Source organism: Drosophila nasuta, chromosome 3 (genome assembly GCF_023558535.2).
Source record: "Drosophila nasuta strain 15112-1781.00 chromosome 3, ASM2355853v1, whole genome shotgun sequence".
Taxonomy (NCBI): domain Eukaryota; kingdom Metazoa; phylum Arthropoda; class Insecta; order Diptera; family Drosophilidae; genus Drosophila; species Drosophila nasuta.
Genome location: NC_083457.1, coordinates 39,513,024 through 39,539,257, shown reverse-complemented (window position 1 = coordinate 39,539,257; position 26,234 = coordinate 39,513,024). Strand labels below are relative to the sequence as shown.

Below are 26,234 nucleotides of genomic sequence, written 5' to 3'. Positions count from 1 at the left end.
ACGTTTAAAACAAAATTAATACAAATTATCGAAACAATTGCAGAGCAGAGCGAATATCTATAGAATTAGAAATACCAGAATAAACAAAAATTTGTAGTTAAAATCAATATCGAATTCATAGCCATGTTAACACGTTTCTCCCATCTTCTCGTCACACAGTGAGAGAAAACAAAAAGACGATATGCAGGTCAATGTCGCCGGACTACGCAGAAACATCAAGAATCTCGCGCACAACTATTCGGATGCACAGGTAAATATTTAAACAGATGTTTTATTCTTCTCAGAATTCATTGCTAATACTTCCTCTTTGGTTTCAGGTGAAAGTGCGCGAGGCAACGTCCAATGATCCATGGGGGCCATCGGCCACAATTATGGCCGAAATTGCCGATTTGACGTACAATGTGGTTGCCTTCTCGGAGATTATGCAAATGATATGGAAGCGCTTGAACGATCACGGCAAGAACTGGCGTCATGTCTATAAGGCGCTCATACTGCTCGAGTATCTGATCAAAACCGGCACCGAGAAAGTCGCTCAACAGTGCAAGGAGAATATTTTTGCCATACAAACGTTGCGTGAGTTTGTCTACTTCGAGGAGGGCAAGGATCAGGGAACGCATGTGCGTGAGAAGGCCAAGCAGCTGGTCAATCTGCTGAAGGATGACGAACGACTGAAAAAACGAGCGTGTGAAGGCATTGAAAGCCAAAGAACGCTTCGCTCTGCATCCGAGTGGATTTGGCAGCGATGGCTATATCGATGGACCGTCACAGAGAGATCTGCCGCCGGGCTGGCAAGAGGAGCCGCCGAAAAATGCCTCCGAGCTGGAAATGGTGCGACCACAAACCGCTGGCGAGGAGGAGCTGCAGCTGCAGCTTGCCATGGCCATGTCCCGGGAGGAAGCCGAGCAGGAAGAGGCGAAGCGGCGCAGCGACGATGTGCGTCTGCAGCTAGCGCTCAGCCAGAGTGAGCAAGACTTCAAGTGAGTGGTCATAAAATATCTCTTTAATATAACTTAATTAATGAGGATTACTTTCTTTTCTAGGGACTCGAGTGGTCGACCTATTCCGGCACCCAAAAAGGAGGAGCCACAAAGCCATCTGCTTGATTTGCTCGACATTTCGCTGGGCGCCACAAGCATTTCGAGTCCTCCGCTAGGTGCTGCCGGTGGCGGCCCCTCTGCTGTTGTTGATCCCTGGGCTGCAGCTAGTCAGCTGCCAGATCCTTGGGCAGGCAACGCTGCGGCACAAGTGGATCCATGGCATGCGAATGCAGCGCCACCGCGCACCATCATGAGCACGGGCGTGCCGCTGGGTGCAGCTGCTCCGCCAGGCGATGCCTGGGGGCTGCGTGCACAGTCACCGTCAGTGGCGTCAGGCTCCTCCAACGAGGGCTGGCTGCAGACCAATGGCAATGCCAGCCAAAATGGCGCAGCGCGAGCTGCTTCAGCTTCTGTGCCCGTCGACGCTTGGCTAACGAAGTCCACGGCGGGCGTTGGCTTGGCCGCAGCACCAGCACCACAGCGAGTGGCCAACAATGGCAGTTCAGCAGATCCTTGGCTCACTGAGACGCCGCTTGCGGCAGCACCAATTGCAGCAGCTGCCGCGCAGCCAGCAGATCCTTGGGCAACGACACAGGCAACGACAGCAGCGCTCGATGATCCCTGGAAGGCAGTGCAAACGGGCGCCATTAAGGTGAGTAAAGGCCTCGAATTATTTTGGTATTTTTTTTTTTACTTATAATTCGATATTGCTTGCAGAAACAATCACCCGACTTTGATGAGTTCGATTTGATTACCAATCGCAATAAGAGTGGCGAACACAATAATTCCAATGCCTCCAATAACAACAATAATGGTCTGTTAAAGTTAACTCTAAAATGCACTTTGCTAATCTTTAATTTCATTACAGCTTCGCTGCTGGATGACATGGATCCGCTATCGTCAAATTATGGCAACAACAGCTCAGTGCATCCATCGACGGGCGCCACCGCCAAGAAGCCATTGAAGGATCCGCACTCATTCCTCGGCGAGAACTCGGCACTGGTTAATTTGGATAATCTGATTAAGCCAATTGCGCCGCAAACGCAATCGGGTCTAGTGCAAGCCTACAATCCATTTGCGGACAATGTGATGCCACCCAAAACGAATCTATTCCAGCAGCAGCAGCCAGCCGTGAGTGGACTCCAGTAATCTATAGTGAATGTTAACTAATTAATGTTGTTTACTATTCTTAGGTGCCGTCCATCAATCAGTTGAAACAACAGCCGCCCTTCGCAGTCAATATGAATCAGGATCCCTGGGCGCCGGTTAGCGGTGGCGTCAGTGCAGCCTCTCAGGTGAGTCTGCGATTGCCGGCTAATCCTCTTCGGCAGTGATGGTGAAAAGTGTACGAGCGGAGAATGCGCGTTTAGGCATTTAGTTTAGGAGCATAAGCGTATCATTTAACTTATTGTTTTTGAGGTTCTCTCTACTATTCTTTCTCTCTAATTTGATCTCTAATAATTGTTGTTGGTATTATTTTTTACTTTACTTTTCCAACGATACTCTCGAATACTCTTCTGTTATTTCGTTGTTCATTATCATTTCATTCATGCATTTTGTTACCTTACCTTTCTCTCTTGCTTTGTGCCTTTCATTTGAGCAACTGTTGCATGCAACATTCCAAACCAAAATCAGCCGAAGCAGCCTTTGCGTCCGACCAGCTTGAAGCTGACCGATGACTTTGAGCTGCTGAGTGCGTTCAGTAAACCCGTCTCCCTAACCCCTCATCCCAATCCACAGTCAAGCACGCAAGTTCACAACAACAACAACAACAATAGCAGCGGCAACAACATGATCAACAACAACAACAATAATGTGATGTATGGCCAGAGTTATTATAGTCCAAGCATTGATAGCATTCGCAACATGGATATCATGGCCGAGACGCCACAACGTTCCTACTTTCCGAGTCCCTCGGCGCCCTCTGGGCCATATAGCAACTATAGTACGCCGATCGGTTATTCCAGCTATACGCAGAGCTATAGCAGTGCTCTATCCGAATCGTTGGCCGAGACGCCAGGCATCAGCATTTCACCGTTGGGCTACAACAATGCAGCACCTCAAGATGTCTTCTATGGCAATTCGAATGCTTCGACAGCTGGAAATCAGTGCAAGCTGGAAGTGAGTGCGAGCAGCTTCCCCTTCTACTCCTCGCGTTGTGTTGTTGTTTTGCCAGTAACCTAAATCCCAAAACAGATTTGCAGTTTTTTTGCTTTGCTTGAGTTCTAGTTCTACTATTTAGTTGTTGTTTATTTACTTATTTACTTTATTTATTGCTTTCGTTTCATTTTACTATATTTAGAAACTACTTTTCAATGTACTTCTTACAGGGAATGAAACCGATTTAATGTTGATATTGTTTACTTATTAACTACCATATTGCTTGCCTGTTTGCTAGTCTTTAAAAAAAAAAACTGTGCATATCAAGTTTAATTGTAGCAAATATATATAAACTGACAATTGATTTAATTGCTGGCTCGTTAACATTCGTTGCAAATTGTTGAACTTATCAAAATCAGTTGTGAATGATGTCAGCAGAGATACGAAATCAACGACATTTTTAATTATTATTGCTATAATTATTGCGAGAGATAAAGTACATAAACTATTAGATTGATATACAAATGAATACCTAGATAGGTTCATAGCTAACAGTTATATAGGTGAATTGATTATGAATAGATTTGAGATGTATAAACAGCTTAATTTATAGAATAATAGTTGTTAAGTGAAGCTTATTATAGTACATTTCAGTAATTATTGATGTCATATCCAAGCAAAATCTAACAACTATAAATCTATAAATTAATTTGTTAACCAATTCTTAATCTATTAAATTGACCTATCAAATTTTTATAAAAGGTGCAAGACTTTAATCAATTTATCATTCTATATTTTTGAAGGCAACTGTCAGCAGGTCATATCAACAATAAAAATAATAAAAGTTATTATTAATTTACATATTTAGTTATATTTACAGTCTTGGTTGTCAGCACATTCAGTTTACATTGATAACAAATCGTTTTGCTACATTTATTTATAGAATACATTAAACTAATGTCATATGCATAGGCAAATTGATTGACCGTTGATTGAGCGGTTTCATTCCCTGCTTTTTCTCGCTCTCAGTAACAAAAACAAATTCAAAAACACAGACAAGTAACAAATAAGGCGCATCACGTACTCGAGATAACAAAAGCAGCTGCTTTGCCCCCAAATACAGTTGATCATAATCGTTTTCTAATTGTAGCCAACAATGGAGGCTTGGACGCTTAAATAAAACACAAACAAATATGCAAAATGCAAATGCAATTGCGCAATGCAATACAATGCAAATGGGTAAAATGTTTTCTTTCGAATGTGCATGCTCTGTTCTCAATATATTATGTATATTAGTACTAAATCAATTCTAAATGTAAATATTCTTATATACGCTTCGACTTCCACACTCTTTGTTGGCGATACGTTTAAAACTAACAACACAAAAATGAAATTAACAAAAACTCAACTGTTTACTAATTTAGCTGCTAGATAAATGCATGTAGTTAGTTTGCTTCCTTTCTTTATTTTATTCTTGCATATAATTTATTTGAAGAACTCTAAACTAATTTAATGAATTAAACTTTTGCAGCAAAATAACAACATGCCGTGGATAAAGCCGGAGGCAGCAGCCACAAATCCGTTTCTATCTTAAATGAGAAGGAGTCAATCGTATCAAGCAACCAATCAATCAAGCAGCAGCTAAAGCAGCAACAATAACACATTGTCTGGGTGAAAAGTACTACTACAACAAACAGCAGCAACGGCAACAGCAACAGCAGAAGCAAAAGCGATAATATGAATTAATTGAGATAACTAAATTATATGTAAGAAAGTATTATTAAACTGTAAAATATGTGATTTGTTGTCCAGCTGAATCCGATTGAAATAACAACAAGAACAGCACGAGCACGAACAACAAAAGCGGCAGCAGCAACAACAACTCGACGCTAACTCTGAGTTATGTGCAATCGAACGTTTTCTTAGATTTGTAATAGCTCCATTCAGTAAAATACTACAAAACTGTATAAAATTATAATAACAATAATACTAATAATAATAATTAACAAATTGTAAACAACAGCACTGAGGGTCTGCAGCCTAGAAGAAGACTCAACTCAACTTGTTGTGTCGACTCCAAATCGGATATCCCAAAAAGTTTTGTGGCAGCCTTTAATTAATTTATTTCGTAGCTGTATTGAATGTTGTTGTCAAATGCGAATGAGATATAAACCAAAAACGAAAACACAAAAAATTACAATCCCCAAGAGAACAGTTTATTGAAAGCGATTAAATTGTAAATGTAAATGAGAGATAAAAAGAATTGTTATATAGCTTTAAAAATTTTTGTGCATTGTGAACGAGATGGAATGAGGAAAGTGTAAGAAAGTGCGAGGAGGAAGAGGAGAAGAATTCACCACAACAACAACAAAAACAAACATCATTTTGATTCTTGTGTATGTGCTTTGTAATTGTAACATTTTTAAAAAACAAGTTTTTTACGTTTTATGCGGCATTTGTTTATTGTGGCGCGCTTGCACAGCAGCAGCAAACAAAAAACCGAAACAAAAATCTAAATATTTTTAACATACATTGTTTTTTAAATGTTTTTTGGGCCACCTTTAAAAAAACAAAACGAAAAACAAAAATGCAATGCATCTAATTTTTGCTGTTAAACATTTTTTATAGAAAATAGTTTAAAATTTACAACAACAAAAAACGTAAAACATATATAAAAATAAAGCTAAAACAACAAATGGTATACATTTAGGTTAGAATACGTAAAAATTGTATAAGCGTAACTTAATGATAAACAAAATATAAGAAACAAAAAAAAAACAAAATACTGAAATTAAATGCTTAAAGAGATTTACACACACATTTAAAACATACACACATACTTGCATATACTATATACTATATACACGTGCTCAACAAGTAAAATTTGAAAGCATATTTTCATATTATTAAAATACGTTTTTATTTAGTACACACATTTCACACCAAGTAACGTTTCCACTAACGACGATTCGCAGAGCAAAGGGATCGTCTTAATATGACTGCTGTTCGTTCTATGCGACCCAGAGAACCTTATAAAGCTTATGAGTGAAAAGCCCAAAGTTTGGGAAGAAGCTTACAGCTATGGGATGTATGTTATGAAGGAATTTGGTCGCTCTTTTGTAGATAGCGAAACGTAACTGTTTGATAGTGATCTAACTTTGTGAAGCAATAATTAACATCACTAGGGAGCCGAACATTGATCAATCTTTAATTAAATATAGGAGAATAAATAAATTTCATGGAATAAAAAAAAACATACACACATTGCACAACAACAAAGTGGGCAACAAAGTGCTAAACGTTCCTCTGGCGGATGCACAACCACCTCACCCTCAATAGTAGTTGGCTCGTTTTTTGGTTTGGCTTTTGCCTGGAAGCAACCACTTGACAGCCATCGCCAGGCACTCAACACTTTGTTGGGGGCGCCAAATGTGGCCAAAAGACACAACGGCGGACACACAGAGGCTGCTGAGCACGATTATGTTAATTTCGCAGAGGGGAGCTGAGAGTTGCAGTTGAAGCTGAAGCTGAGAGCAGCAGCAGCAGCAGCAGCATTAACGGAGCACGCCCACCGCATATGGCAGTGATATTTGGCCAAGCAGACAGACAGCGAGACAACTTGGCCTGGGACAATATGGGATGGGATGTGAATGTGGCCTACGAGAGATGTGATGTTGCGCAAGTGGCTGACTAGCTAGTTGCCTGGTTGCGATTTGGCCCGACGCGATTTGGTTTTGATATTTGACATGCGCTGGGGGCCATCAGGAAACTTCGTTTAAATGAAATCAAAAGTGCACAAATACATAATTTACACAAATCTGTAATCAAAACTCCGCGCACACAAGTGTGAGTAACCAAAAACTACATCTCATTTCTTGCCAACGACACGACAACAATTGTAATGGCAGATTTTTGAGGAAGCAACATGTGGAAAATTAAGGAAGTATGTATATTCTATAAATTGCAATTGCAATGCGAATAAGTAAATCAATAAGCAAGTGCAATATTCATAAAACATTTTGATGAATTTCAATTGCAATGCGAATAAGTAAATCTACATATAAGCGAGTGAAAAATTCTTTTCATATATTGATGAATTTACTATAAATTTTAAAGTTTACTAAAATCTTTACATTTCCAGTTCTCTGCAAAATTCTTACGCTTTAGCTGTTTAGCAATTTTAATGAACCCGCTTTGAACTTGAGCAACCCGGCCAGAAAGTTGCTCGCTTCGACAAAATGTTTGCAAAATTGTTTTTGCGCCTGTCATATAAATAGATTCAGAGAGAAATACTTTATTTGATTAACAGCTATAGACTAGTAGGTCAACTCAGCTTCTGGAATAAATTTCATAACTTATCATTCAGCAAAGTTTAAGAAAACAATGGAATAAATATTAAAAAATGTATGAATAATTTTTATTTTTGCATTTTTATGCTGTGCGTTTATTATTTTAGGACTTAGAAGACATCTAAATTTGCTTTAATAGGTAAGTATATTTGAGTAATAGAAACTTATCATCAAAAGGTCACACATAGGATAGAATAAATACTCGATGCTTGTCACCAATTTTAAGATTGATTTTAGAAACTTTTTCTGTATTACAATAAAATATATAAATTCGTTAATTTTTTGGTTTTAGTTCTATTTCGTTCATTTTTGCAATTATCTGAAAACAGAAAAAAAATCCAAAATCATTATTATATATATATATATTTTTTAACCCAATTTCAAATTAAAAAGAAATTTAAATAACTTGTTAAGCAACTTTTACGATTACATTGTAAATATGTTGTTTTTTTCAAAATTCCAATTTTCATCAATTCTTACAAATAATATTACAAATGTAATTTAAGTTTATGTTTCTGAAAAAGTAATCATTGTTTATAATTATTATCTATTATTATTGATTATTATTATTAACTATTATTATTTTGTATTATTTATTCATTTATTAGTTAGTTTTTAACTTTTTGAGTACTTCCTCATGACACTTCGTATCCATCGCTTGGATTTTCGAACATGCACATAAACGCCCGGATAGTTGCGGTTGGCGCAGCCAATGCCAAAGGAAACAACTCCATAGAGCCTGCGCCCATAAGCGAGTGGTCCGCCCGAGTCCCCGGAGCAGCTGTCGTGGCCCAAACGCGAGGCACACAACATCTGCCGATAGATGCGAACGCCACCACGTTGATACAACTGCCTGCAACGATTGTGTGTCACCTTGCAGACTTTTGTGCCAAGCAGATAGCGTTGCACGTTCTTGGCCGAAGCACTGCTCAGTCCCCAACCACTGACGAGATAACAGTTCGGAAGACGTCTTCTCCGACTGTTGGGCAACTTGATGGGCTGCACGCAGTTGCCAAAGCGCAGGGGCGTGGCCAGGCGCAACAAAGCCAAATCATTGCGCATGCTCTTGCTGTTGTATCTGGCATTCGCAATCACCAATTTGACGCGATGCAATTGCCCGCCACGTTGCTGTTGCGTGGATCCCACACGCACCTTGAACTTGCCACGACTACCTGCCACACAATGTGCTGCAGTCAGAATCCAATGTCGCGAGAGAATGCTGCCGCCGCACATGAAGTATCCGTTATAGTGGAGCGCCACTTGGTAAGGTGCTCGATGGCAGGCGATGCGTTTGCCATTGACGATGCGATTGGGAAAAGCGTCAAGCTCCTCGATGGCCGTAATATTTTCATTACTGGAGAAGCTAAGCGGTGGAAAGCGAGACGATCGGTCATCTAAATACGTGTAATCTGTCACATTATTGTAGTAATATTCCGCTTGTCCAGCAGCTACTCCCACAAAAAGCAGCAACACCAATCCAATTCCAATTTCAAATCGAAGTTGCTCCATTGTCGAACCGTCGCGCGACACGATCATTTAATAACTGCTGAAGTCAGAAGCAGCTTCTGCGCTTTTTGGTCTAAACAAACCGCCGCGGGAGAATGTAAATTTCCTAACGATTCTAGGCCAAGTGGGAACAGTCAATTGCTTGACGATTCTGGGCCAAGTGGTTAAAACAAAATCTTGTCTCGCGCGTGTGACGCAACTGAGAAAGTGAAAAGAGGTAGCCACTAAGAAATCTAATGAATGTAAATTCAAACTTTGTTTTTGGCTAAAATTCCTCAATAATTTTTGTCGTCAATTGGCGGCGTTCGGCGCATAAATCTTGCGTGCTGCTTGGCCACTGTTTTTTTTTTGTTTTGGCCATTTTTGGTAGGGCACCGCTTCCGCATGGCGCATGCGGCACATGTGCCACACGAGACACAACAATAAAACGATTAATTTCATGTAAATTTTTGCGCAATTTAATTATGTGCGAAATCTCAGCCAGACAATGGAGCAGAGAGGAAAGCAGACGGCGGCAGCGGTTGCTTGGCGGGGGCGAATCGACCAGGAATAATTAGGCGGCAGTCTGTGCACAAAGTGAAAGGAGCAAAACAACACAGCACAGACTGCCAGCTTGATAATGTTAATAATAATAATGATGTTGCTGTTGCTGTTGATTACGCAAACTTTTGGGAAATGCATTCGCCGGTTGCGTATACTTAATTTGATAGCCTAGCTGTTAATATATTATATGAGCTAAATCTTCAAATGCTGAAATCATAAAGATAAGTACTACAAGTTACCATATTATATTTAAATAATGTGCAAAACAGAATAATATAAAATCGGTTGTGACTTAATAGTCACAATTTTTTTGAAAACTCAGTTTTCTAGTATACCATAATATAGAAGTATACTATAGTATATATATTTATACTTATATTATGTAGTATACTACACTTAGTATACTATACTAAGTATAAGTATACTATATAGTATAGTAGTATACTACAGTACAGTATACTTCTATATTATGGTATACTAGAATATGAGTTTTCAAATAAATTGTGTATACTAGTAATACAATATACTGCTGGTGTACTATATGTACTATACTACAATACTGTACTGCTATAGTTTAGTATATTAGTTTTCAAAAAAAAAAAATGTGAGCGTTGCAGTTTTTGTAGAGTTAAAAAAAAACACAATATCAGAAAAATTGAAACTAAGGAACATTAGTTTGGTTTTTTTTTTAACACATAAACGTTTATTCAAAATAAAATGCACTTGACTTATTTAAACATAAACAATATCATAATATTATTTCATAAAATGTTCTTTTCTGCTATTTTAATTTTCAAAAATTATAATCTAAAAGAAAAAAAAACAAAGTTCGTAATTTATAACAGCATTATTTTTACCAACAAAATGTTTGTATTTTATATAAATTCAACCACTGTGCGCCGTTTTTCGTCGTCGTTGTCGAAGTGAGAAATCAATAATAAAATTTTTTGGGCACACAGAATTTACATATAAACGTTATTGCTAAAATATCATCGAGATGTCAAATGCAATGTTACTATATTAACAAGTAATTCACCGTATTTTTCACAATTTCATAATTTAATGCGTTTAGAGTTGTCGAATTTTTTGGGTATACACTGTATACTATACAGTATTTTCGAACGCTCTACGTATTTTGCAGAGTGTGTTACACGGCTCTATAGCACCAGTCTTTGTAACTTGGGGTCGCATCGAGTCCGGTTCATCGCGAGATTCATCGCCTCCGGATTTCCATTTAAACCAGTTAAACGCAATGCAGCTGTGCAGCATCAGAATAAAGATTAATAGTAGACGCAAGTTCATTGCCGTGCTTTCGTTTCGACAAGCTTCCAATTTTCGACTGTTTGCGGCGTTTGGCATCATTCTATTTTAAACTTTGAAGACTATAAATACATAGTTAGCATAATGTGGCCAAATATTCAATTAATCGTTTAAACAATCAAATGTTCTCATCTCCCTATGTTCCATCTCTAAAACGTTTCACAGCTAAAGTTTACTCTGCAGATAAAAGTTCATTTGTCACTTAGCTAAAAGTTAAATTTTATATTTAAAAGATTCACTGTAAAAAGTAAATTATTCTTGATTTCAAATATTTATTTTTATATTTAACACAAATCAAATTTAGCATATATACCATTGAGGGCGTATTCTCAATAAGAAACACGTTAGAAATATTAATAAACTTATATCGATTGCATGTTAATGTTTCTCTTTGTGTATTTGCGCATTTTTTGTCAGCAATCAAAAAAATAAACTAGTGTACTAGTGTAGAAATTGGTAAACATTTTTTAATTAGTGTGTAGAGTATACAAATTCCTAATTAATAAACTCTAGCTTGTAGCACTAGGATGTATATAAATATAATATATAAAATTAATAAAATAATATTAATCTATATAATGCATATGAGAACACTTCTGCCAAATTAAAGTATAAGAATAATAATCTAACAATAATTATTATTATACTTCAGCTTTATATATTACGTATAAATATTATTGGTTATTTTTTTTTAAATAAAACTTATCAAGAATATAAATACTTTATAAGATCAGAGGCCTACAACATGTTAGCTTTTCATAATCCCAATTTACCCAATTGATCAATTTTCTCAATTTTCAATGGCTATTAACAATGTTACAAACAAAGTGAGAGAACAGTGGTTGATGAAATTTTCTACTCGATCGATTATTGACCTTAGGGGTGCCTCATTTCATAACACTATTTGCTGCTCTAGCATGTTGTATTTATAATAATGCTAATCAGGTTACGAGTTACGTAAATCAAATTGAGATGCAAGGAAAGTCTTAACATTTTTAAGGTTAAATAGGGCAGCTGCCGCTCGTCGTCGCTCCTCAAAGTTGAAAATATTTGCAGTTGGTTTCGGCTGTTGTTTTAGGTGCTGTGCCGTCAGCATCTCAGCTGGCTAAAAGCATGAAAAATCGCAATTTGTATGCTTTAATTAAAAAATCTGTCAAATGCCAGTTTGTGCGCTCATTAATGAGTTTCTATGGCAGTTGGGAGGCGACGGCAGCCTCACTTAACCACTCAGCCTCGAGGCAACAACAAAATCATGCTTGACATAGCGTGAACTCCACATAAACGACAGTCTATATACACATATGTGTGTGTGTGTCTATGTGTGTGTGTTTAAGATATTAGGCTTGATATGTTGAGCTCACGTTGATGTCTGCTCGAGCAGATGCGGGGGGGCATCTTGCCTCTGCACCTCTTGACAAAACAAAAGACCCAGGCAACAAACTTTATTATTATTTTTTGTATTTTCTATATTTTTATAATATTTTTGTTGTTGTCGCTGTTGCTGTCGGCGGTTGCATAATACACGCTTTGTGTGTTTGTAGCTGACATGCGCGACTTCTAAGCGCGCCAAATTGATTTTTAATTATGGGTTGTCAGAAAGATGAAATATAAACGAGCTGATGTTCTCCTTTTTTCTGCGAAATCAATCCTTAATAGAATTTGCAATCCCGTCTGCGATGTCCAACAAGTCTGTGTCTGATTGCAATGAGATTTAGATTCAAGTTTTGGATGTGCAGAAGGTGTAGTTAACTAAAGGAACTATTTATTGCATGTTTGGATCAAATAAATGAGAATATTTCCTTTTTTCTGGGATATATGAATGTGAAATAAAATTTGTTCTTAATGCAAAATAGATTATGTGGTTTTTGCTAATGCAACATAGTTTCCCAGAAGCTGATTAGGTTGAAGGTAAAAAACCTACGTTCGTGTTATGGATGCATTATTCTTTATCATGATAATCTTCTTCTCAATATTTTGATTTGTGGTTTTGACTGAGAAATCTTTTTATTTCTTAGGTTCAACTTGAGCAATTATTTGATTCTTCTGAAATCTTGAACTTAAATTAATTATTCTCAATTTACACTTTTTTATAAATTAAATAACTGAAATTTGACTTTTCAATTAATAATTTATACTTGAATTCTCAAATTTTTAATTATTCATTAATATTTTATACTTGTATATGATTTATGGATCTTAAATTAAAATTATTTATTTTAAATTTATACTTTTTCTATTTTTTATATTTATACCTATAATCTATGTACTTTAATGTTGTAGTATCCAATTTCAAATTAACAAAAGTATTATTGTTTATCAATTTTAATGGAAGATAGTTAATAAGTCTTTATTATTATTCTTTTTATACAAATCAAAGCACACATTAAATATCATATCATCATATCATATCATATCATATCATATACGAAGCATTGCTGTAGAAAGTTTATGAAGTTTATAATTTGCGCTTATTAATAAAAATTTAAATTCTTCCTTAAAATTAAGAAACATATTTTATTTTATGAATGCTAACAGAACATGGGAAATAATCCATTATTATTCTCTTTTCAACTGTAAATGTTAATAAGTTTTATAATATTGTATAATAAGTGTTAGGTACATAATAATATAAACAGGGTAACGAAATTGTAACATTAACATAACTATCATATAACACAAGTAAAATTAAGGACTGTTAAGATATATGTACTTAAAATATTTTATTATTTTTTTAATACGATGCTAAAAGAGTTTTACGTGCACGAGTTAAATAAAGAGGACGTGCGTTCACATCACCTTCCTTAAATAATTAAATAATCTCATTCAATTAAAGTTGCGTAATGTTTCTTGTTAAATATTTAACTTAAAATAGATAACTTAATAACTTAATCGTTCAGCTAGTTCTTCATACATTTAATGTGTGCTTTGTGATTTGTGGAACGACACGACGAGCAGCGATGAAGATTGAGATTCGCATTCGCACACACGGCGAGCTCACATCACAATTAAGCTGTTCAATTGAAATATTGCAACTTTCATTTTCGAAACATTTCTTGTTGTTGTTGTTTTTGTTGTTGTTGTTGTCGATGCCGCCAGCGGTAATTGAAACATATATTTTGTAGTACGAGTAGTATATAAAATCACGTCAGAGCGGCACTTGAGCACGATGCGAGCGAAGACCAGACTTAGTAAGAAATTTCACCCATTTTGCACGTTCCAATACGGTCTTCAGAAGAAGGGGAGAAGAGCGAGAGAGAGGGAGAGAGGGAGAGACAGAGAGAGATAGAGAGACCTCTGTTTGTGGCAAATGTTAGTTAATCATTTAATTTCATTGCGCCTGCCTTTTTGTCAAGTCAAATGGAGATTCGGCAGCGGTTTGCCAGTTGCCAGTTGGCAGTTTAACACCCGTTTCAAGCCATATCAATAATTATCAGCAAAGCCATCAAGCCGCACCACCGCCGTGATAGCAGGCGAGGCACAATCCACAATCCAGAGGCAGGCGCACACCTTGTTCAGACAACACCTCCTGCTTCAGTTGTTGCTGCTCGCTGCGGCATCGTCAAGTCAAGCCATCAGTTTGGAAAATTGTGACATTTAGACACAACAAATCATAGCAGGCGGGATCATTAGGCAGCTCTTAACCAACATGTTGTTGTTGTTGTTGTCGCTGTATTTTTGTATGTCAATGGGTGTATAGAAATCGAAAGTTTCACACTTGTCAATTAAGTGTACCAAACGTTATAGTTGTTGTTGTTGTTGCTGTTGTTGTGCTTCATCAGGCGGCGGACAACTGCAGTTGAAAAGTGGCCGTCAATGAAAATGAAATTTTATTGAGATTTTTTTTTCTTCTCTCTCTCTCTTTCTCTGTCTTCATTTTATTTCGAAATTAATTAGAAAAGCAGCAGCCGAGTGTGTGACTGGGTGTGTGTGTGTGTTTTGCTGGCTTAATTGCTTTGACGTGTGTGCGAGTGTGTGTGTGTGTGGTTATATAAGTCGTAAAATATTTAAGCCATAATAATCTGGTATTGAAAAACGACTATCACTTTTACTATCACTCGTTTCGTCGCCGTTGCGCTGCGCTCATAAACCTAACAAGCGAAAATCATTTGCTGCACTTCTAACCGATTCTACAGTGAAAGCGCGCATAATTCGACTAAAGAGAAAGAGGCGAAGAATCGTTGACAATTGTTGCATTGCTGCAGCTTATGCAATCAATCTCATCAGTCAGGCCGCATGACAGGCAACTTCAGCGGCTCATTAAACGCCACATAATTGTTGTATCTACTTATAAAGTACGCACAGCCACAGTTACATTTACTATACAACTTCACTTTTGCTGTCTCCAGGCATCAGTCTTTCGATTGCCGATTTTCACATGGCTTGCGACCGGTTGCATTTCAATAGCCAAACTTGGCTTAAATAATGCACTCGCACTTTTACTTGCTGCTTGCTGTCTACCACCAAAAAAAGGCCCAAAACGAAAGCGAAAGTTCTTTTGTCTGTTGCGTTGCAGCCTGAACTCACTTGATTCTTATCGTTGGCAACTTGCAACGCAAGCTGAGGCTGCGTCTGTGTCTGCAACGAGACGAGGCGGCAGATTTATTTATGCACTTTTCATTTCACTTAACAACACATGAAACGATGCCGAGCACTGCAGCATACGATTACTTGTTCCACTGTCGCACTGTCGCTCAACTTTCTTCCCCCTCCAACGAAGAGAAAAAAATCGTATTCAACAGACAAAAACCAAAAACGACAACGGAACCAACGACAACGACAACGACGACGACAGCAAAGCTGATCGAAAATTATGCGCAAGATGGGGGCGCCAACATTGGACACTCGATGCCTGCCTGCGCTCTTCACCCGATTCTTTAAATTACCACTTGCACTTGACCGATCGCCGCCAGACCAATTTCAACCACATTTCAATACAGTGGGCACAATTGAACTATAATTAAAGTTGAAAATTTCTAGAATTTTGTATAGCAATTCGACAATAAAATTTGAATGATGCTGAAGGGAATAATTTTAATAAATATTTTCCTAATTTAAAATAGGAATCTATATACAACTTTTTATTTATTGATCAGTTTTAATACCAAATACTTTATTTAAAGCTTACCACATATTATAAAATAGTACTTAGAAATGTATTTTAATGAAATATGTATCATATTTATTTTATTTAGGAAGTACTTATAGGTTATTTGATAAATTATATTACTATAATTTTATTTGGATATTACTATATTTTAAATTGTTTAGCTAAAACAAATTACAAAGACGTTAGAAAGCTGGAATCGAGTATGCTTGACTGTAAGATACCCGCTACCCATTTTAAAGAAAAACAAAATTATTCTAAAAATTAATTAATATACTGCACAAATAATAATAAATACCAAAGATTATATTGATATAGAACTATATTTAAAATATACCGTAGAATATACTTTGTGGAGTCGGAGTACTAAAATATACCAATGGCTATATATAAGATTATATTTAAGAAAATACCTTATGCAGTCTGTCTGTTACATACATTTTCTGCCGGCACAACATATTAACATATCATCCTGAGGATTTTGTGACACTTCTGTAATATTCTGAATTCAACAAAGCGATGTAAATGATAAATAATAATATTAAATAAATATATAATTCTTTTTAATTATTTGTTAAAATTTTAACAATTTACAAAGTATAAAAAAAAGTTTCTCTTTTGAATTCATAATCATTAATATAATATTTTTAAGTTCTTAAATTTTGGAATTTGTGTAATTTGATATCTTTCAGTTTTAAATTGCTTATATTTTCTATGTGCATAATTTAAAAATATGCATTTATTATTTCAAAAATCAAACTTCAAAGCTTGCCACTGTGTGGCCACCCAGAATTAGCGACCCGTTTTGGGTCCAATTAAATTTGCCGCATTTTAATCGAGTTGGCTGTGCAACAAGTCGTTGCTGTTGTCGCTGCTGTTGCCGCTGCTGTTGCAGTTGCTGTCGTTGCAGTTGCAATCGTAGTTGTTGCTTTATTTTGTCGACTCGCATGTTGGTTTTTTTACATCTGGAGCTCGAGTTAATTTGTGAAAGTTGTGTGTAAACAATTGGAGCCCAATGCAGGGCAGACATAAATTCAATCAGGCGTGGCCCAAAGCCCAAAGCCCAAAAGGTGTGCGGCCGCTGTCAATATATTGAGCCATATACTCGTATATATTGTCTCTTTGGCTTGGCAAGCGGACAGCATCTTCTCTTTGTTGTTGACATTGCCCCCGTAAAATATTTGGAGTAAAACTGATTTAATTGACACTGGCGTTGCGTAATGTGTGCAGCAGCCCGAATCAATGATCATCCTTCTCTTCATTGTTGCCTACCTGCATGCCTTCAGCCGTTTATCCTTCTGCGATAAGAGCGACGACTGTAGTTAATGTGGCATAATTGGCCAACGCAAAGCGTGGAGGACTTAACTGGGTTAGTGGCGCCGGCGCCAAAGCCAATAAGATATAAATAAATAAATAATAAATAAGGCAACAACAACGAAATAACAAAGCTGAAACCGAAGTTGAAGCTGGAACCGAGGCCAAATCGCCAACCAGTTCGTGTCATGTGATTTTATCGTTAATAGGAAACAACTAAGGCAACAGCAGCTACAACAACAACTGCACAAAAAACTGCATCAGAGACAAGTACAAAGCCAAAGCGCCGCCAATGGCAATTCTTGTTGTTGGTTTTGCAGCTTTGTTTTATTTGTGAGACAAACAAATGTTGTGGTAACATGAAAAAGGGTTTTTTTCGCATTGGGTTTTTATTCAATTGTTGGCAACATGCAACACACAAACACACAGCCTGCAGTCTAGTCTAGAAGCAAAACAGTTTGTTGCCCACTTTCATAATGAAATCAACAAACTGCAATCAAATTGCAGCGTTAAATGCAAAAAAAGAAAAATCTACGCAAAACATTTACCAAACCTTTCTCATCGGAATACATTGTCTCTCTCCACTTTCAATCGATTTTGTCTACGACTAAAACAACAACAACAACGACACCAATCAAACAAGTCACATTCACTGCAGCAGTCGCATCTGAGATTGACGGACAAGGTCTTTAGCATAAAATATGCATTTGATGTTTCGTTGTTTGCATTTCACAGAAATTGCAAGTTCTTCGCAGCATTCAACAGCAGATGCACATTAACCCATTTAAAATATAAAAAATGAATAAAAAAATGTTTTTGCATTCCAATTAGTGTCAATTTGCGATTAAAATGTAAGGATTAGAATTAATTAATGAAAATAAAAAAAATGATGTCATTTAAAAAGATTTAATCATTTTATTTATTGATTTTTTCTTTTTTCTCTATTAATTAATATAAATTAATATAAACATAATTTGGCATTAAAATGCGTTACGTCGATATATATAATATTTAATTGCAGTAAAGTTGAAGACCTGTTCACGTCTGTTAAAGCCAATTTTTTATTAAAATAGAAAATGTTCGAGATCACTAGCTGATCTACCCAACAATTTTAAAAATAAGAAAAATTTATTTTTATAGCACTAGATAAGTACTTTAATTAGAGCTAAGAATAGTTTTGGAATTTTATTTCTGTTTTGTTTTCTGTTGTGATAATTGCAAAAATTAACCAATTCGTACGCACAACCAAAAAAATGAACGAATTTATATATTTTATTGTAAAACAGAACGAGTTCCTAAAATCAATCTTAACTTCAAATATAGTGCTTATCTAAAGCTTTAAGAATAACATTCACTTATTTTTAAAATTGCTTCAGTTTATGTTATTTTCACTGCAGTGCACTGTAAAAAGTCTCGCACGGGACAAATTTTGCCTTGGAATTTCCCATATCATCATCTGTCGCCTTTCCCGTTCGCTAGAATTATCAGTATTATATTATATATAAAATCTGTACTCAACAACAGTTGCTAAGCTGAGAGAGATCAGAGATCAGTATTTTGACTGCTCTTCACAAGTCTGATGTCATAAAGGTCGCTCTTTTCCTTATCATCTGAGCAAATATGTACAGCTGCGAAATTAAAAATTGCACCACTTTCGAAAACTTGAAATATTTCCTTAAAATATGGATTAAGAAGAAAACTTAAATTACAAAAAAAGGAAAATGTAATTAATAAAATTAAATATTTTATGAACAAATATAAAACTAAGGCAAAAATAACAAGTAAGAAAGTTACAGTCGAGTGTGCTCGAATGTAAAATACCCGCTACCCATTTTGAATAACAGAAAAAAACTGCGGTATTATTTTCAAAATATACCAAAAATACTAAAAACCTGACTTAAAAATAACGTTCCTGTGATACAACTTCTTATTAATTTCTCTAGCCTAATAATACATTACTATTTTCGATTGAACTACAGTGTTCTAATTCTAAGTAAAACCAATTCTAAGAAAAATAATTCTTAGAATCGAATCACAGTGTCTGGACACCGACACTATTTGCTATCGCCTTCTCTTCCGCTACGAACTTTTGAGCTGAACCCACATCCGTTGATCACGCGAAAGCTCAAATACTAATCAGCAACATAGAGCTGAATTCTTCGATTTGAATTCAACTTTTAGTTCCAAATTATTCTTGCTTGCATGCAGTCGAAACATTCAAAATGTGCAAAATAAAAATCAACGCAACTGTTTTCTTAATAATTCTTCAAATATTCTTGGTGGCCGCAGCTGACTTCGAAGAGGTGAGAACAGTTACATAAAGCAGTGTAGTACAGTGAGTGCTAAAAATGTTTACATTTTCTTCTCATCAGACGTGTGAATCCGACCAACGAATGGAAGAACAATGCCTCAATCAGACCTATAAAATTGTGAAACCTTTGTTAAATTATTTAGAACAGGTTAAAAATGAGTTAAAAGAAAGTGAAATTGAGGAAAAGAAGTTTAAAGAATTAAATGTAAAAATTCATGAAAAATCCATGAGGGAGGCAGCTCTATTAGATGAGTATAAAAACAAAGTAATGAAAGGGGAAATCGATTTGCAATCATGTCAAATTAAAGTTGATAAATTAGAATCTGAAATTAATTCACTACAAAATATTATTGTGAAATTAAAAGGAGAGTTAGCTGATAAATCCACAAACTTAGAAAATTGCGAACTTCAATTCAAAAATCTTAATTCTACCATAATTGAGAATATTCAAAATAATACTGAATATCAGAAAACACTTGAGCTGAATTTAGAGGAGAGTAAAACTAAATTAATAAAGCAAAATAAAGATATTCAAATATGCCAATCTGAAATTGATACATTGCACAGGACATCAGAAAATATCAGAGAACAACAGAAAAAAATTGAATTGCAATTTAAAGATGGTCAAACTAAGCTAATAGAGAAGGTGAAAGAAAATCAATTATGTCAATCTAAAATTGACACATTGCACAGGACATCAGAAAATATCAGAGAAGAACAGAAAAAAATTGAATTGCAATTTAAAGATAGTCAAACTAAGCTATTAGATAAGGTGAAAGAAAATCAGCTATGTCGAGCTGAAGTTGATACATTGCAAAGGACATCAGAAAATATCAGAGAACAAAAGAACAAAATTGAATTGCAATTTAAAAATAGTCAAACTAAGCTAATAGATAAGATGAAAGAAAATCAGTTATGTCAATCTAAAATTGACACATTGCACAGGACATCAGAAAATATCAGAGAACAACAGAAAAAAATTGAATTGCAATTTAAAGATAGTCAAACTAAGCTATTAAATAAGGTGAAAGAAAATCAGCAATGTCGAACTGAAGTTGATACATTGAATAAGACTTTACCCAATACTATTATTCCATCAAGTTGCTCTCCTTTTGGAGATTATCCTGGTATTCATGAAATAAGAGTTTCTGGAGTTGGTTTCTTCGATGTTTTATGCGATAGTCAGTTAGCTGGACCTGGATGGATTGTAATACAACAGCGAGTTGGGGGAATTGAGTGTTTCAATAGAGATTGGGCAACGTATCGCAAAGGTTTCGGCTCTTATAATAGTGATTTCTTCCTCGGATTGGAGAAAATACATCGTATCACGAGCTTGCAACGTTCCGAACTGTATATACATTTGGTTGCTGTGAATGGGACTGTTTACTTCGCTCGTTATGACGACTTCAAAATATCTAATGAAGACAATGGATACAAACTGAGTTTGGGTAAATTCAAGGGAAATGTTTACGATGGAATGAGATACGGTGACAACATGAAATTCTCAACATTTGATCGCGATAATGATTATGGCGGTGGTAATTGCGCGAAGGAATTTAGTAGTGGTTGGTGGTACAACTCTTGTTATGTTTGGTAAATATTGTTTATTGTTATTTTCGATGGAGTACACGACTGTTTCTTTTTCTTATACAGTAATTATAATCTGAAACATTTAATTCACCTATTGATCGAACTTAAAGAAATTAAGATGTTAATACGCCCCAAGCAATGAGCAAATGAAGAACTGTAGAGCTGGAAATTTGATGTTTGACTCTTTTTTGTAATCGTTTATATGTATATGTATACTTTCTTAAAAAATACTCTATAGATTACAAATATTAAAGGAGATCTGTTTTAATTGCATTATATTGTATACAAATCAATTTGGTGACGCAATTTGTACATTTTCAGATGCTTTCCTGATGCTGTGCTTGACTAACATATATTAAAATAATTTTCATTGCACTTTTTTTTACTAATACCAGCCTACTAATAGACTTATAATTATACTGCAGATATCATTTGATTTCCTTTTATTTATTTTATTCTTTAGTTTAACTTTGCAAAAAAGTTTAAATATATAATTTTCTTCTTAGGTTTTCCGATTACGGGTCTGAGTTATTTTGGCTGCCAATCTGGTATATTTTGCACTCTGTGGTATAATTTGAATGGTACTTTATTAATATACCAATGGTTGTGCCGTATATTTCAGAAAAAATACCGCACTGTTTTGCATTTATTCAAAATGAGTATCTCACAGTCGGGCACACTCGACTTGTTTTGAGATTCAATTAAGGAAACTTAATTTTACTATTGTTTAGAAGGATGAAAACAGTTCTATTATCCCTAGATCCAACATAAGTCAGAACATCGGAAAACAATCGATGAGATATGAGATAGTCTTCAAGAAAATTTGCCATGCGTAGACTCTTTAGTTAGCCAACTAAACTTTCCACTCACCTGTCATACCCGACTTCCCTTGGTACTAATGGAATCACAATACTAGTGGGTGAAAATAATGTAATGACATGTAATTTATACGTTAGATTGCAAAATGCTTTCAGTCGATTGAATGCATACATCACAACTTTACATACATCACTGGAGGCCTTGGCTAGGCAAAACCTTTCATCATAATTTCTAACTAAAACTGCACACATGTCAAAAAAACAAGTGATCCCAAATGCTCGCCAGGTTTTCATGCTTGCCTCCACTGGGGTAAGTTGGAGATGATGGCCGCTGGCTTTCCCAAAGGTTTTTGCAGCAACAAGCATTACAATAGTTTAATTAAAATTAGCACTGACGACGGCGATGGCGACTATTGATGGCAATAAAAAACCATTAAAAGGAATTTATTTTAAGGATCAAACAGACTATAAATTACATTGCACGCCGCTATAAAAACAAAAGCAACAAAAATCTACAGGGAGTGCTAACGGTTGGTAAGCAAGAGCCGCAGGCGAAATCGGAGGCAGAGGAGGTGGTTGAAAGCCGTGAAAAACGCTCCTTGCGCCAGGTGCCCTTTGCCTTGGCTGCACTCTTTTGTTTGAATAAAAATGTTATGTACATATGTATATCGAAAAGTCAATGCATCACTTGCGAGTGCCAGACTCACAGAGAGGCGGCGAAGAGGGCTAGCTTACAATACTCAAAGTAGTAAACATTTCTGCTCTTCTTTTTATATGAATATGCATGAGTTTTTTGAGGGCGGGGGTGTAGCGTTAAAAGCGTTTGCATTAAAAATTACGACGAAAAGTTAATGGGTTAATGGCTTGATGCCTCGGTATAAACTATCGAATATACTTTCGATATTGTTGGGGAGGGAGCGATGACGATATGCGCGCGTTTCATCCCAGCGATAACATATCGATAGGCATTACAAATTAAAGGATTATTTGTGGCAAATACAAAGACAAAATACATAAAAGTAGCTGTTAACAATTGGAGTTCTTATTCACACAAGCATCAGAGAAATATCAGAGAAATATGCTGCTTTTAGTTTTTTGAATACTATTCGTAATTGATTGCGATTTAAGCTTTATGTGTAGAAAAGACTTCGATCTTTCTCTGGCATATGTATTTCTCTTTGATATTCTGTTTATTGCGACATTCGTTAACGTTTGGAGCGTAGTTCAAAAAAAGGGAAGGCTAAACTATAAAAAGTATAGTGAAAATGTCTGAGTTAGATTTCCTTTTCAGTGATTTCTTTTATGCAATTCTGCTTTGTTCGCCATTCATAAAGGTTTGTTGCTGCTGCTAGTAAATTAATATTATTTATTTCGCACTTCAGAGTTTTGCAGCATTCGTAATAATTTGTTGCTGCATTTTTGAAGTAAAGGTATCAGATTAATGCTTAAGTGTAAGTCTTTCCCTCTTATTCTTTCCCTCTCTCGCTATCTCTCTCTCTCTCTCCCTCTCTCTCTCTCTCTCTTTCTCTCTGTATGTCTGTCTCTCAATATCATAATCTTTTTTATAAAATCGGTACTGAACAGCGGTTGCTAAGCTGAGAGAGTTCAGCGGAGAGAGCCAGCAAGTAAATAAATAAAGGTAAAAGCTAACATTAATATAAAAATAAATAAGTAAATTATAAATAGATTTATAGGGTAATTTGTAATCGAGCAATCTCGACGAATAGGTTCATCGGTGAAAATAAAATACAATTTTTAAGTATTATATTTTAAAGAGAAAGACAGAGAGAGCGAGAGAGAGAGAGAGAGAGAGAGTGCTGATCATGATATTTTAGGTCTATGTGAGATCATCAATATCTCATAGCTCATTGATCCTGACCTTAGAATAACTTTCCTTTCCTCTTAATTTCTATGATCTAATAATACATTACTATTTTCGACTGAACTACACAGACTTCTAATTCTAAGTAAAACCAAAATTCTTAGAAACGAATCACAGTGTCTGGACATTGACACTATTTGCTATCGCCTTCTGAACCCACATCCGTTGATCACGTGAAAGCTCAAAAACAAAACAGCAACATAGAGCTGAATTCTTCGATTTAAATTCAACTTTTAGTTCCATATATTCTTGGTTGCATGCAGTCGAAACATTTAAAATGTGTAAAATAAAAATCAACGCAACTGTTTTCTTAATAATTCTTCAAATATTCTTGGTGGCCGCAGCTGACTTCGAAGAGGTGAGAAAAGTTACATAAGGCAGTGTAGTACAGTGAGTGCTAAGAATGTTTACATTTTCTTCTCATTAGACATGTGAATCCGACCAACGAATGGAAGAACAGTGCCTCAATCAGACCTATAAAGTTGTGAAACCGTTGCTCGATCATTTAAACCAGGTTAAAAATGAGTTAAAAGAAAGTGAAATTGAGGAAAAGAAGCTTAAAGAATTAAATGTAAAAATTCATGAAAAATCCATGAGGGAGGCAGCTCTATTAGATGAGTATAAAAACAAAGTAATGAAAGGGGAAATCGATTTGCAATCGTGTCAAATTAAAGTTGATAAACTAGAATCTGAAATTAATTCACTACAAAATATTATTTTGAAATTAAAAGGAGAATTATCTGATAAATCCACCAACTTAGAAAATTGCGAACTTCAATTCAAAAATCTTAATTCTACCATAATTGAGAATATTCAAAATAATACTAAATATCAGAAAACACTTGAGTTGAATTTAGAGAAGAGTAAATCTAAATTAATAAAGCAAGATAAAGATATTCAGTTATGCCAATCTGAAATTGATACATTGAACAGGACATCAGAAAATATCAGAGAACAACAGAAAAAAATTGAATTGCAATTTAAAGATAGTCAAACTAAGCTATTAGATAAGGTGAAAGAAAATCAGCAATGTCGAGCTGAAGTTGATACATTGAATAAGAGTTTACCCAATACTATTATCCCATCAAGTTGCTCTCCTTTTGGAGATTATCCTGGTGTTCATGAAATAAGAGTTTCTGGAGTTGGTTTCTTCGATGTTTTATGCGATAGTCAGTTAGCTGGACCTGGATGGATTGTAATACAACAGAGAGTTGGGGGAAAGGAGAATTTTAATAGGGATTGGGCAACGTATCGCAAAGGTTTCGGTTCTTATAATAGTGATTTCTTCCTCGGATTGGACAAAATGCATCGTATCACGAGCTTGCAACGTTCCGAACTGTATATACATTTGGTTGCTGTGAATGGGACTGTTTACTTCGCTCGTTATGACGACTTCAAAATATCTAATGAAGACAATGGATACAAACTGAGTTTGGGTAAATTCAAGGGAAATGTTAACGATGCAATGCGTTACGTTGACAACATGAAATTCTCAACATTCGATCGCGACAACGACAATTATAAGAACAATTGTGCGGAATATTATAAAAGTGGCTGGTGGTACAACGCTTGTTTTTATTGGTAAATATTGAAAACTGTTATTTTTAAAGGAGTACATAACTGTTTCTTTTTCCTATGCAGTAATTTAAATAAGGAATATTTAATTCACCAAACGATCGATCTTAAAGAAATTAAGATGTTAGTACGCCCCAAGCAATGAACAACTGTAGAACTGAAATTTTTATGTTTGACTCTTTTTTTGTAATCGTTTATGTGTAAGTTATGTATGCTTTCTTAAAAAATACTCTATAGATTATTAATATTAAAGAACTTCAGATTTAATCGCATCTTTTATTGTGTATACAAATCAATTTGGTGACGATATTTGTACATTTTCAGATGCTTTCCAGATGCTGTGCTTGACTATATAAAAATAATTTTCATTGTACGTTTTTTTTCGATATTGTTGGGGAGGGAGCGATGACGATGTGCGTGCGTTTCCTGCCGGCGACAATTAACAATTGGAGTTCTTATTCACACAAGCATCCCTATCAGAGAAATATGCTGCTTTTAGTTTTTTGAATTGTACTTTATGCGTTATTCTTAATCGTTTTGTCAACGTTAAACGTAAAAACAAAAGATTGCGATTTAAGCTTTATTTGTAGAGAAGACTTCGTTTTTTTTCTCGCACATTTCTCTTTGCTATTCTGTTTATTGCGACATTCGATAACGTTTGTTAAAAAAGTATAGTGAAAAAGTCTGAGTTAGAATTCCCTTTCAGGGATTTTTCGTATGCTATTCTGCTTTGTTCGCCATTCATAAAGGTTTGTTGCTGCTGCTAGTAAATTAATATTATTTAT

General features: G+C 35.6%; 4 protein-coding genes across 4 annotated transcripts; 3 read left to right on the top strand and 1 right to left on the bottom strand.

The window, feature by feature from the left end:
* On the top strand, positions 1 to 5,920 carry LOC132788986 (epsin-2). The gene is given in 9 exon segments (XM_060796701.1): positions 1 to 250; positions 318 to 671; positions 673 to 977; positions 1,041 to 1,689; positions 1,755 to 1,851; positions 1,906 to 2,168; positions 2,231 to 2,332; positions 2,673 to 3,158; positions 4,669 to 5,920. Coding segments are annotated over 9 exon segments (2,388 nt in total). The 5' UTR covers positions 1 to 181; the 3' UTR covers positions 4,732 to 5,920.
* A 2,180-nt stretch (positions 5,921 to 8,100) lies between these two features.
* LOC132788223 (trypsin epsilon-like) lies at positions 8,101 to 8,995 on the bottom strand. Its single transcript, XM_060795556.1, has one exon. The coding sequence runs from the start codon at positions 8,993 to 8,995 to the stop codon at positions 8,102 to 8,104; it is 894 nt and encodes a 297-aa protein (XP_060651539.1). The 3' UTR covers position 8,101.
* A 10,453-nt stretch (positions 8,996 to 19,448) lies between these two features.
* On the top strand, positions 19,449 to 21,447 carry LOC132792971 (fibroleukin-like). The gene is made up of 3 exons (XM_060802513.1): positions 19,449 to 19,576; positions 19,646 to 21,177; positions 21,238 to 21,447. Exons 1-3 carry the CDS (start codon positions 19,496 to 19,498, stop codon positions 21,314 to 21,316), a joined length of 1,692 nt encoding a protein of 563 aa, XP_060658496.1. The 5' UTR covers positions 19,449 to 19,495; the 3' UTR covers positions 21,317 to 21,447.
* Positions 21,448 to 24,125: 2,678 nt separating this feature from the next.
* Positions 24,126 to 25,678, top strand: LOC132790698 (fibrinogen-like protein 1). The gene is made up of 3 exons (XM_060799335.1): positions 24,126 to 24,232; positions 24,302 to 25,455; positions 25,516 to 25,678. The coding sequence occupies exons 1-3, from the start codon at positions 24,152 to 24,154 to the stop codon at positions 25,592 to 25,594; spliced, it is 1,314 nt and encodes a 437-aa protein (XP_060655318.1). The 5' UTR covers positions 24,126 to 24,151; the 3' UTR covers positions 25,595 to 25,678.
* The last annotated feature ends 556 nt before the right edge of the window (positions 25,679 to 26,234 follow it).